The sequence below is a fragment of the Echinops telfairi genome, unplaced genomic scaffold (assembly GCF_000313985.2).
Source record: "Echinops telfairi isolate 266 unplaced genomic scaffold, ASM31398v2 ScPeMD7_7469;HRSCAF=8507_1, whole genome shotgun sequence".
Lineage (NCBI taxonomy): Eukaryota > Metazoa > Chordata > Mammalia > Afrosoricida > Tenrecidae > Echinops > Echinops telfairi.
In genome coordinates, this window is record NW_022111373.1 from 100,627,190 (window position 1) to 100,639,508 (window position 12,319).

Here is a 12,319-nt window from a genome sequence, read left to right on the forward strand (position 1 = left end):
TTAGAACAAAGTGTTCTTGCATTGAGGGAGGACTTCAATAGAGGCCCAATGTCCGTCTGCTACCTTAATATTTAACATATAAATATATGTATATAGATCTATTTCTCTATCATTATATATAAATATATTTATATATGTACATGCCTGTATTTAGACCTCTGTAAATGTCCTTTTGCCTCCTAGTTCTTTCCTCTATTTCCTTTTACTGTCCTCTTGTCCCATTACCATGTTTAACCTTCATGTGGCTTTCATTAATTCCTCTTGGTTACATTGCACTAGCTCAAATCCACCAGGCATCCTACTCCCTTCTCACCATCGATTTTTAAATCACTTGTTGTTCCCTTGTCCCTGGGTTTGTTAACGCTCTCCATCCTTTCCCCTGCCTCCCCCCTCCCATGTTCCCCCAGAACCATCAGTCCTGTTGTTTTCTGCTCCAGATTGTTTATCCCACCTATCTTATCCCGATAGAAATGCAAAAACAATAATAAACACAAAGGAAAACAAAAATACAACAACACAAAAGAAAAGCTTATAAATAATTCCAGGTCTGTCTGTTGACCTTTAGGAGTGTTTTCTGGTCGAATCTGATGAGGTGCCACGCCCTGACCCTGAAATCTATTTTTGGGATTCCTCAGGCACTTCATTGCTTTGCTCCCCTTGCTGCTCTGATGCATGCCCTTAGTTCTCTATACCAATGTCTCTGTAGTTTACCTTTATAAAAATTCCTTCTTTTGAAAAGTTTCCATTTCTTCCTAATTTTTTGTATGTTGTTTAATTCATCCGCAATGTACAAATTATTGTACAAAGATGTACAAATTATTAACCAACCCTTCTTGCATAATTTATTGAATAAGGAATCGTAGTTTCCTAATTTATAATATGTTTACAGCATTTCAGAAATTGAATGAGAATAAATATGAACACCAGGTCATGTGAGACATTGAGTCATGCATTAAGTAATATCGGATTAGCCAATGGCTACCCAAAAAAAGTGATCTCTGGCTTGAAATCTACTTTTTAAAATACTAGTACCTATCTATAATGTCCCTACTGAGTTAGAAAGGAGATTTGAGATGCTGCAGTTATCAAGAGATATTGAGCACTCCTCCCAAGGGCAAAGAATTAATAGTCCTTTTGTTTCCTTCCTCCCCGCCCCCAAACATTCTGTGACAATATTAGGTACAGTTATGCTGAATATCTAGGAAGTTGAAATTGCCATTTAATGCTGGATAGCCACAGAGCACAACTGAAGATCCAGTGGGCGCTCACGTGCACGTATCAGTGGGAAGGACGGCTAGCGGCCAGGGCCTCCGTGGTGCCGGGGAGGAAGGAGCGTGAAGAATGGCAACACTCACGAGAAAACCTCCAGTGTCCGTGTTCCTTGTCAGGGTCAAGCCAAGGCTCATGTTGGTTTTCATCTCAGTGACATTTGGAACGTTGATCGAAGCTTTCAAAGGGAAGAACATTTGTAAAGTGATTAAATCTTCACCTGTTTAAGTTTGGAGAGTTCAAGGGTAGGGGGCACACCAGCGGTTCTATGTAGCATTGAATATAGTGTCATGGACCGAGCACATGATCTATGTAATGAAGGGGAATCTCTCGTGGAAACAAGCTGCCTTCAGTGATCTGGAAGCCTGCTTCAGTATATGATGCTACACAGTACAACATATCAGAGGGGAGGAGGGTGTGGAGAAGGAACAGCTCGTAAATCTTAAAATTTAGGTAAATAATAAGAATAATGAGCTGGCTAAAGAAAACACATCCTCTTTGGTCCCCAGCTTGCTACCCTTGTGCTTTCTAAGACCCTGATGTGGTTTTCCTCCATCAGTAAAATATTCTTCAAGTGTTAACAAAAGTTGCCTTATGAAGGTACCCAGAGAGAGCAATAGTGGGTACATTCTAAAGTAGAAGTTATGAGACTTCCACCAAACAAACAAACAAGCAAACAAACAAACAAAAAAACCCAAGTCCACTGTCATTGAATTGATTCTGACTCACAGTGACCCAAGGGAGTAGAACGCTCTGGAGTTTCTGAGAGTTAATTCTTTAGAGAATTGGAAAGCCCCGTCCTGCTCCCTGGAGCCACTGCTGAGCTCCAAGGGCTGACCCTGCAGTTAGGAGCACACTGCATAATCCACTAAGCTGCCAAGGCTCCAGTTATGAGACTAGCCATATAAAATAGTAGATAAAATAAATATCTCCACCCTCCTCTCTGCCACTGAACCAGAACATCACTTTAACGATCCCTAATTTACTGCGCATTACAAATTTCCTCAATTGCACTATTTGCTCCTGTCCTCTCTTTTCTACCAAATCACTTCCATTTTTCTGTACTGAAACTCCCTCCCTCTGTTTCCAAAGGGATGGCTTTAAAGCTTTATCCTCTCAGGCCTTCAATCTCCACCTGGGTCCCGTCCTCTCAGTGAACAAATTGTCTTCTGTAGCGAAGATGAATCACACTGGGAGAGCATCCCACCTAAAGGTCCCTCCATCACCACCTACAGGTCATCTCAGGACGCTTCTTCATCTTCTCCCTTTAGATCTTTAGATCTTGTATCTTTTATAGAGAGGAAGTATTTTCTACTAAGGCTCATTTTCTCAGGAAACAGTCACATTTATTCCATTGTCTAACTCTATCCTGTGCTAACAGTTACTCCATCTCCACTGTCTCCTTCCACTCTCCAAACAAACAGGTCCTTCTCCTTTGATTTATCTAGAACAATTCTCCCCGGCTCTCCGTCACGCCTCCCTTTCTGGAGATGGAAGTCCACTTTGGTGTCTGGTAACTTGCTCACTGCTCATTTACCCCCCAGTTTTTTATAATCTACCTTCTCCCCTCAGCACAACTGGATTTATATTCTAGCAAGTTACACAAAAGATGATCCACTGGGGTGCCCAAGAAAATAAAGGAGCTTACAGAGGTATGTTTTCATATTTTATATTATGCAAACATACAATTAGGAAGATGTGTCGGTGTATGCATATAGTTAGTAACCCATAAAAACGTGGGGGTGAATAGTTTTATTATTTGAAAGAGATACAGATATACACATAGGTAGAGATATGGATGAGTATTCAAAAAATTTGGAGGTTCGTGATCTAGGTCAACCTCAACCTTATTAAATAGGCCCATCCTTTCTCAGTTATCATACACATGCTTCCTGAACCCTATCACTTGGCAAAGAAGAGACATTGGTGGTTCAGTGGATTGAGCTTTAGGCTGGTAACCAGAGCATCGTTGGTTTGAACCCACTAACGGCTTCATGAGTGAAAGACAAGGCAGTCTGCCTCGGTAAAGATTTAAAGCTTTGTAAATCCTGGGGAATAATCTTACTCTATCCTATAGGGTCTCTGTGGTTGACAGCAGTGGTTGATTGGGTTCTATGCCAAAAATTATTCTAGATATTAAATAACAGAGATATGTAAGAAACAAACTTTCCTGAAAGTTTCCTCACAGTATCTGAAACTACTCTTGCCCTTGATTCCCATGCCATCGTTCCTAAATCATGTCTAATTTCTTCAGGAAAACTCCATGTCTCCTCAGTGTTTTGTTTGGTTTTTGTTTTTGATCATGATGATACTGGTAATGTGAGCTCTTATCAAAATCCATCCATCCATCCATCCATCCATCCATTGTGTCAAGACCATTTGTGTATATGTTGCCTTTCAAAATATGTTCTTTCTACTTGAACCCTTGGTATTAGCTCCGCATTTTTGTCCCTCCCTCCCTCATGAGCCCTTGGGTCATGTGATATTGATCAAATGGAGGACCACTTGACTTCCATTTCGCTGTATTCCATGGAACGTTAGTAACCTTGTGCATTAGTAGAAGGAATAGGAGATGCATGTAATTAAAGTAGCAAATAAGCACAAATCATCATTTTCTTTTATTACAGAGAAATCAGACATTATTAGGAACAGAGTGTGTCTTGGCACCTCCAAACTCAGCCCTAGAATTGATATTGCTACACATGATGGCTGCTTTGGGGATGAGAAAGGAGAGAGAGTGAGAGGTCTTCATATAAGGAATTAGCAAACGAATCCACATAAGAGTTGATAGGAGCCACACCACAATCTGGGGATAGATGATCCGGGAACCAGTAAACTCTCACGCATTACGCCAAATCAAACTGGGTTGGAAATTTAGAATTAAAATGGGCCCATCTGACTGAAGAGAGAACAATAAACATGGTCCATTTTGCTACTGTTTTTAAGTCTAGGATATAACAAATAAGATTGTGTTATTTAAAAAAAATCACATTGCGAATTAGAACTTACTTTGCAAATTCAGTTTTTCACACGTGGCAGTGGGCAGATCAACAGGACATCTATAGACATCCCCCATGCGGTTCTCGGGAAAGCCGCTCCAAGGCGAACCAACCAGTAACCTAGACACAGGGGTTATCTTCATTAGACATACAATATTAAGTATAGTTTCTAAAAGAGGGCCACGAGGCAGCAAATATCATCTCTAACTTGAGCTTTTCATAAGTGAAGAGCTCGATTTACTCAGCTTTCATTTGAGCCTTTTTTCTCATTGTTTTGGCTGATCAGGATCCTGGGTGAGTGTGTGCAATACCGCTGTCTTGCCACAACACTCTGCTCAGGAAAGGGAGTCCTAAAACAGTACTGCTCAGAAGAAATATGGCACAAACCACAAATGGGAGCCATCTATAGCATCTTATATTTTCGTAACCTGCATCAATAAAAAATGTGAACATAGTTTCGCAAAATATTTTATTTCATTCAATACATCCAAAATAGTATGCAGTTGACAAGTGATATAGAATATTAACAAACTGTTTTAAATTCTCCCTCTCTTTTGTGGGGGAGAGGGTCACTAAGTCTCTGAAACCTATTTGATCCTTAAAGCATGTCTCCACGTGGATTAACAGCACTTCATCTGCTCAACAGTTATCTGTGACTACAGACTTCTATATTGCTCAGCACAGATTTAAAGAATGAGACAGTCCCAGAACCAAGAATAACAACTAACATTTTTGAGTTCATTCTATGCCCTAAGTACTTTCACATATTATGTAATTAAGTTAGGGAGCCAATAGGTTATTCACGCACTTTATGTTAATGGAAGACCCTCAATACAATTGATTGATATAGAGGCTGCAACAATGAACTCACAGTAACAATTGTGGAAATGGCAAAGAACTGGGGACTGTTTAGTTCTATTGTACACAGGGTTGCTACCACATGGAGCTGACCTGACTGCACCGGACCACCACTACCACAATGTGTGTTTGTGGTCATCAGGAAGGGTCCTCAGGAAAAAGGCAGAGTTGATGAACGATGGAGCTCTCCTTAGATGGAAGAAGGGAGACATAGCTGGGTAACAGAATGTAAGGGGCAGAGAGACCAGAGTAGTACTTTTAGTAGTTTCACTCCCTACGGACCTTCTCTAACTAGAGCTACAATTGTCCCTGTAGAACTATTTTCTTGACATTTCCAACCATAGGAGAATTGTTTGAAAGAGCCCAGTTCACAGTCTGACCTTCAAAAAAAATGTAGCAGGTTAATTACTCAGAACTCAGTTATTAAGAATACATAATTGATTCAAAGTTTATTCTTCTCTAAACCACGGATGGGTCAGAATGCATTACCTAATTCTGAAACTTAAATTCTTTCATGAGCCTTCTGTATAAATAATTTATCAATCTCAATGAAACAATATAAATTGAGATGTATTCCATGTCCTATGCTACAGTGGATAAAAAAGACTAAGGTTTAATTCTTTCTACCAACCCTGATTAAAATATATGACAAGTCTAATCATAATCATACAAATGAATCAAAAGATATGACTAAGCTCATTTATGGAACAAACATTAAAACGGTCAAAAGATTCAAAGATGGACACTGAAGGATGAAGGTGGTGGATGATATTCTCAGCAGAGGGAACGGCAAGCACAGTCACGGAAGGAGAAAGTGCAGATTATTTTGATGGAACAATTATCAATTCAATATGAAGTCTCTTCGTCATCCACCATATAACTTTATTCTCAAACTAATGTAAAGACTCCTAACTTTAACTTAGTTAACTTTGATTAAAACTACCATTGAGAGGAAAGGTTTTTGTCTTTTTAGAAGTAGATGATTGATTAACATAAACCTATATTTAGGATTAAAATTATTCAATTGCATGTTGCTAAGGCTTTTTGGAAAAGATGGAACTAGAAATATTGAGTGTTACTAAGTACCAGTGTTTACTTAAATGGAGAAAGGGGCTCAGTAACTGGATATGAATGCATGGTGAAGCATATTGATGGTCTTCAAATTTATGACATCTCAGAGAAAATTAGGAAACTTGCAAAGACATTACAAGATGAAAACAGTCCTCCAGCAACTGATCTTCTTATGTGTTAGTCTTGGTGAGACTACACAGAACTAAGTCTGGGTTTTGTGTACAGAACACATCTTAAGGTACAAGAACAAAAAAGCGATTATGGAAGATTATCTTTCTATGCAACTCAATGTTTCAGCCATATTAAACTCAGGTCCTCCACCAAGTCAAAGTAGTTCTTGCTTCCAAATTGTCACACCTCTTGGTAAAATTCTACCCATCAGCTAGGTATCCTCGGAGGCACCACTTCCTTTAGGCACGCCCTCTGGTTCTTTGAAACAAGTAAGGTGCCTTTCCTGAGGACTTGCATAACCATTGAATTTTTTCAGTTTTTATCACATTGATCTGTAATTGGCTGCCTGAACTGACTAAATGCCACCTTAAAGTGGACAGCTCCATTGCGTGGGAATTCTGTGCCTGATGAAGGCAGCCCTGAATAAGTGCTTCCTGAACAAGCGAGCTGGAGAAAGATAACGTTTTCCACTCCTGGGTGGAGTTACCTGCTCAGAAACCCACAGGCAGTTTTACGTCCTACGGGGTCTCTCTCAGTCACAGTTGACTCAAGGCAGTGAATTTGCTTTTGGTTTTGAAACAAATATGTAAACTAAAGACTGGATAGTATTTATGTATAACTTCCTTTAGTTAAGGAAGAGTTAGAAAATCCTTAATTCTGTTCCTGTTGGTTGCATGATTCTTTATAAACTAAAAGGCACAAAAGGGGGCAAAGCAAACATGGACCATGGAAGCAAAGCACGCTGCTGTGACTGCTCTATGTCGCAGGAGCCCTGTGATGCAGTGGGTTACCTTGAGAATCACAGAGGCAGCGGTGTGAACCCATCCGTGGCTCCATGGGAGAAAGATGAGGCTGTCTGGTTGCATAATGATTGACAGTCTCACAAGTCCTAAGGACTAGCGTAACGCTGTCCTATAGGGTTGCTCCACCACTAGTCTGTCAATTTTGTGAATAGGGAAAGTCCCGTGGACTGTCCAAAGGTCAAACACATCTGTCTTGGAAGAAGTCAAGCCAGAATACTCCTTAGAATCAAGGATAGTGAGACTTCAGCTCACATATTTTGGACACGCTGTCCGGAGAAACCAGTCCCTGGAGAAGAACATCAGGCTTGGTAAAGCAGATGGAAGTGAAAAAGAGGACGGCCTTCAAGGCGATGGATTGACACAGCAGCTGCGACAGTGGGCTTAAGCATGGGAATCGTGAGGAGGGCGCAGGCCAAGGCAGCATTTAGTTCTGTTGCGCACAGGGTCCTATGACTTGGAACAGACGTGATGGCCCAGCACAGACTTGCTGGCAGCGAGTAACCACACCACAGGGTTGCTATGAGACAGACTCAATCCAACAGCAGCAGGTTTGGTTTAGTGGGGTCTCTGCCGGCTGTTCCTGACTTACCTGCCAATCATCTACTATGCATCAAACTTATTTTCTTTTTAAAACAAAAGATGACTGTGAACCCATTATAGGGAACAAAATAGCACCTTATAGTTAAAAGAGGAAACCTGGTGACATACTGCTTACTCATTGGGCTTCTAACTGCAAGGTCCACAGTTCAAAATCACCTCCTGCTCTGCAGGAGAAACCTGAGGCTTTGTACTCCCATAAAGAGTTACGGTCTCAGAAACTCACAGGGGCTGTTCTATCCTACTTTCTAGGGTCACGACGAGTCAGAATCGACTTGAAGTTAGTGAGGTGTTTTTTTGTTTTGTTTTGTTTTGTTTTGTTTTTTGGATAATTAGAAAGTATCATAGGAAGTTTGACTCTGACCCTTGACATTCTGGGAACTCCTATTACCAGAAGTAAGTCTTACTGTGTAAGAGACTTTCCAAACATTCACCAAGTGAATATAAGAAATGATTTATATCTTGTACTATCTGATCTCCATTCAAGAGCCAGCTGCTGTTCTGATTCACAGCAACCACACATGTTGCAGCGGCTTGCTTTCCACAGGATTTTCATGACTGCAACCTTCCCAAAGCAGATTGCTAGGTCTGTTTTCCAAATTACCTTTGCATTTGGTAGCTGAGCACTTAATTGTTTACTCCATTCAGGTTGCCCTAGTTAGTTAGTCCAACAGTTAGTCTTCAGTCACACTGAAAGATTGGCAGCTCAGTGCCACCCAGTAGCTCTGCAGGAGAAAGACCTGGTTCTTGTCAAGAATAGAGCCAAGAAAACTATGGGGCAGTTCTATTCCATCATGTGGGAGCCCCCGAGTAGAACTGTAGACAATAGTGCCAAACAGCAACATCGTCTCCCTTGTACAGATGGAACAATTGAGACCCAAGGAGGTGAGCGACTTCATCTAGTTCACATGGCTACGAAGAGCCATGTCTGTCCCACTTCGAAGCCGAAGCTCCACTCTTGAGCTACCCTCTTTCTTTTCGGCAGCATAAAAAAACTAGCTGAAGAAATGAATTGGCTTCCAGGAACAGCAAGGAGAAAAAAACTGTAATCCGAAGGTCAGAGTACAATGACTGTGATGGTGGGTGTGGTGTATGGTTTGTCAAGAGGCTGCAGATCAGACCCAGCCCCAGCCTTCCTTTGGTACTGCAGATGCGCACGGAAGGACCCAGTTTATACTGATTACAAAGCAGATTGGAATAGGTCAAGCATGGACTTCAGGTAATAGCAGGTGAGGCATTTTAGATTCTTCTATTGGGCACAAGGATCCCTGGTGGTGGAGTGATGAAAGAGCTCAGTTGCAAACCCAAAAGCTGGCCCTTTGAACCCACCCTCTACTTTGCAGGAGAAGAACGATGAGGCCATCTGTTGCCATAAACATTTACAAGCTCAGAAACAGGCTGAGGCAGTTAGTTCTCCATCGCCCTACAACGTTGCTATGAGTCAGAATCCAGTAGACTGCAGGGGGCCGATGGTCCACATTTCCTACCTACCCTGACACAGCCCAAGACAAACAAAGACTAGAACCCAAACTGAACACTAAACTCAGAAGCTATTACCGTTTTCTCTACTAGATAACTCAAAAGGCACTTTGTTGTTCCCTATCACCAACAAGATTCTCTGAGCACTCGCCTCGGGATCTCCCATCTTGTCGAAGAATTCAGGATGCTGACCGAACTGCGCAGGAGGGACCATGACATCATCACACCGTCATGGGAATTGTGACACTCCTAATTATTTAGGCAGGAAGAAGAGAAAGGCAAGCCTCTGCAAAGTTCTGTGCCATTTACCAAGAAGGATGCGCAGGTATCTGCAATCCTCAGGGAAAAAGCACATACACGCTTCCTTCAGTATTATGTCATATTCGTCTCTGAACACGAGACAATAGGCAACACTGGAAAAAGACCATTTTTGGTAAGTGTTAAAGAATAAGAAGGATGTCCTCATTGTGTGTGACTCATTCCTCAATTAGACTGAACCACAGGAGTAAGGAGTCTCCAGGCCAGGCTGTCGGCTACAGTGAACATTTCAAGGACCACTCATCACCCCCAGTATTGGCAAAATAACCGGTTTTCAGTTGACCCCAGTGAAATACTAGTTTCCGACAGCTCAACCTCCAGGAAGAAGTAGTATGACATCAGCAGGGGTCGCTTGAAGAGAATAATGACACCCCTAAATGAAGGAGACAGGAGATGAGAGAGGATGGTGTATATATAAATGTAAAATGCTATGTGATCCGTTGTAGCAGGACAACACACCAAGAGTTACAAGTCTGGGAAGAGGCTAAGACTGCCAAAGTGTGACCACGGCTCTTTGAAGGAAAGATTCAGCCTCATCTCCACCAGACACAAGAGCGGCATAAACAGTTGCGTGTGCTGATCCTTAGGACAAAATCCCAAGCTACAAACCACTCTTTCCTACAGTGAAACCAGGAATTCTTCTAAGACGACTTTAAGTAACACTTACCCTGTTCAATTATCTTGTGGGAAAATAGTGATTATATAGACTTCCAAAGCACAGCCAATTTGCCCACCTCCAGTGGAATTCAAAATACTTTGTTTATTTAGTAAACAGTATTTATGGCAGTGTGGATAGTTTCAAACCCACAATCCAAGGACTGTTATAAATAGCTCCCATTGGTCTGTGGGTGTCTAAACTCTCCCAACTCAAAATGAAGGGACTTTTCTAAAGATAACTTACTGAGGTGTTTTAAAAATAGTATTGTAAAACCTTGTTTTATTTTAAACTGATGCAGTCTATTGAGCACTTGTGGGGCTTTGTATTGTACAACTCCTTGGGGCACCAACTCTAATGTAGTCTGACTGCTGTGCCAAAGTCTTGGCTAATATATAACCTGTGGGGCTCTAAGGAGTGGCAAGATTTAGTATGTACCAACTACAATTCTATGCAATGGGAATTCTATAATGGATACGTCAGTCAAAATTTCCTGACATCTAGTGAGAGGGGCTAGACAATGAACTTGGTAACTTACGTGGTATGTTAGATGGCAATCAGTAATATGGGGGACAAAATGAAACGAGCAAGAGGAAGTTGGGACGAGTGCATTGGGATCTTTATTTGAGGGTAGTCAGGGTCACAGAAAAGGTGATCTTTCAGTAGAGACTAGAAGGAGCTGCTGGAAGAGAAAGCGCAAATGCCCTGGGGCTGAAGAGGAACGCGTAGGGGATGAAATCTTACTGATAAAGAGGGAGGACTTATAGAGGCGAGGCTGTACTGTAAAGACTTGTCTCTCCTCTACTAGGAAATGGGAAAGCCACAGGAAGATTTTGAGCAGAGTAGTGATGTGATCTGACTTACACTGGAGAAGGTTTAGAAAGGCTGCTTCCTTGAGAATAGTAGTTTGGGATACAGTAGGAACCGATTGCCTGAATCCAATCTGGAGGTGACAGAAGGTTTCTATGGAATTATCATGGGAAGGTGTTCAAGAATGTTCCTATTTTGGTTCTACTTTGAAGATGGAATTTAAAAAAAAATTTTTTTAAGGAGTAAAAATGAGCCCAAAGGTTTTGCCTGAGAAATTGAAAGGAATGAGATATCACTACCAGATAAGGGTTTTATTGTCCGTGGAGCAGGTTTCGAAGTGGTACAAATGGTTTGCACTTGATTCTAGCCTAAAGGTTGGTGGTTCAAAACCACCAGTTGTGTCATGGAAGAAATGTGTGGTGATATGCTTCTGTTAAGGCGATGCCCATGAGAATCCATTCTCGTCAGTAACGACTCACAGGCCACGGTCTTTTGGTTTTGTGTGTGTAGCTCTGCTTTGTCATGATTTTATTTTAGATAGAGTGAACTCAGACGTTCAGTAAGATATTTTTAATTCTGAAATGTGTAACAGTCGTTGAAGAGAGATTTAACGTGGAATGATAAACCTATTACATATAAGCATCCGTGTTAATGAGATATTTCAATGCCCGTAGGCTACAGTCTTTAGTATCAAGCTCTTGCCAATGCAAGATAAGTCCTATATGGCCTCACACTTCCTATTGTTATAAAAGGAGTTTATAATAGAACAAATTCCTCAAAAAAAACAAAACAAAACAAAACAAAACCTTGATATCTCTGGGAAGGAAAAAGACAAGTAGAGAGAGTTCATTTTTCGGTCCTGGCTGGGAATATTGCAATTAAACATTTAACAGTTGGGCTATTTGGCATTTGTTAAAAAGCAATTTTAGTATCTAAACCTCTTAATGCTGCCTCAGACTCCTTGGGATGCCAGCTTGCTTCCTTAAACAGCGGCATAGCTAACCCCTCCAGGGCCATGATCAGAATCCACCAGTCTCCTCATTGCAAAACCACCGTAAGTCTACTCGCCTTTCTCATAAAATCCCTGGAAATTAGCTTTGCACTGGAAGCAAATGAATCAATAAAACCAATCATGTTATTTGACTCATCTAGCATGCAGTCTTCCTGATGTTAAAGTCAAATCCTGAAACATTTATTTTCAAACCTTGTGATAACACAAATTCCATGTTTGTAGGCCTACACATTATTTCTTTTGTTCCTTGTATATAGCCTGTGAGGTCAAATGTTAT

At 41.2% G+C, this 12,319-nt stretch overlaps 1 protein-coding gene across 1 annotated transcript in view; it reads right to left on the reverse strand.

Annotated features, from left to right (window-relative positions):
- Positions 1-12,319, reverse strand: part of ITGA2 (integrin subunit alpha 2) — a 99,523-nt gene that overhangs the window by 73,728 nt on the left and 13,476 nt on the right. The window contains exons 2-3 of the mRNA XM_004703722.2: positions 4,279-4,388; positions 1,356-1,447 (exon numbers count right to left, since the gene is read on the reverse strand). Coding sequence (XP_004703779.2) covers positions 1,356-1,447; positions 4,279-4,388 — 202 coding nt within the window. The remainder of the gene's footprint in view (positions 1-1,355; positions 1,448-4,278; positions 4,389-12,319) is intronic.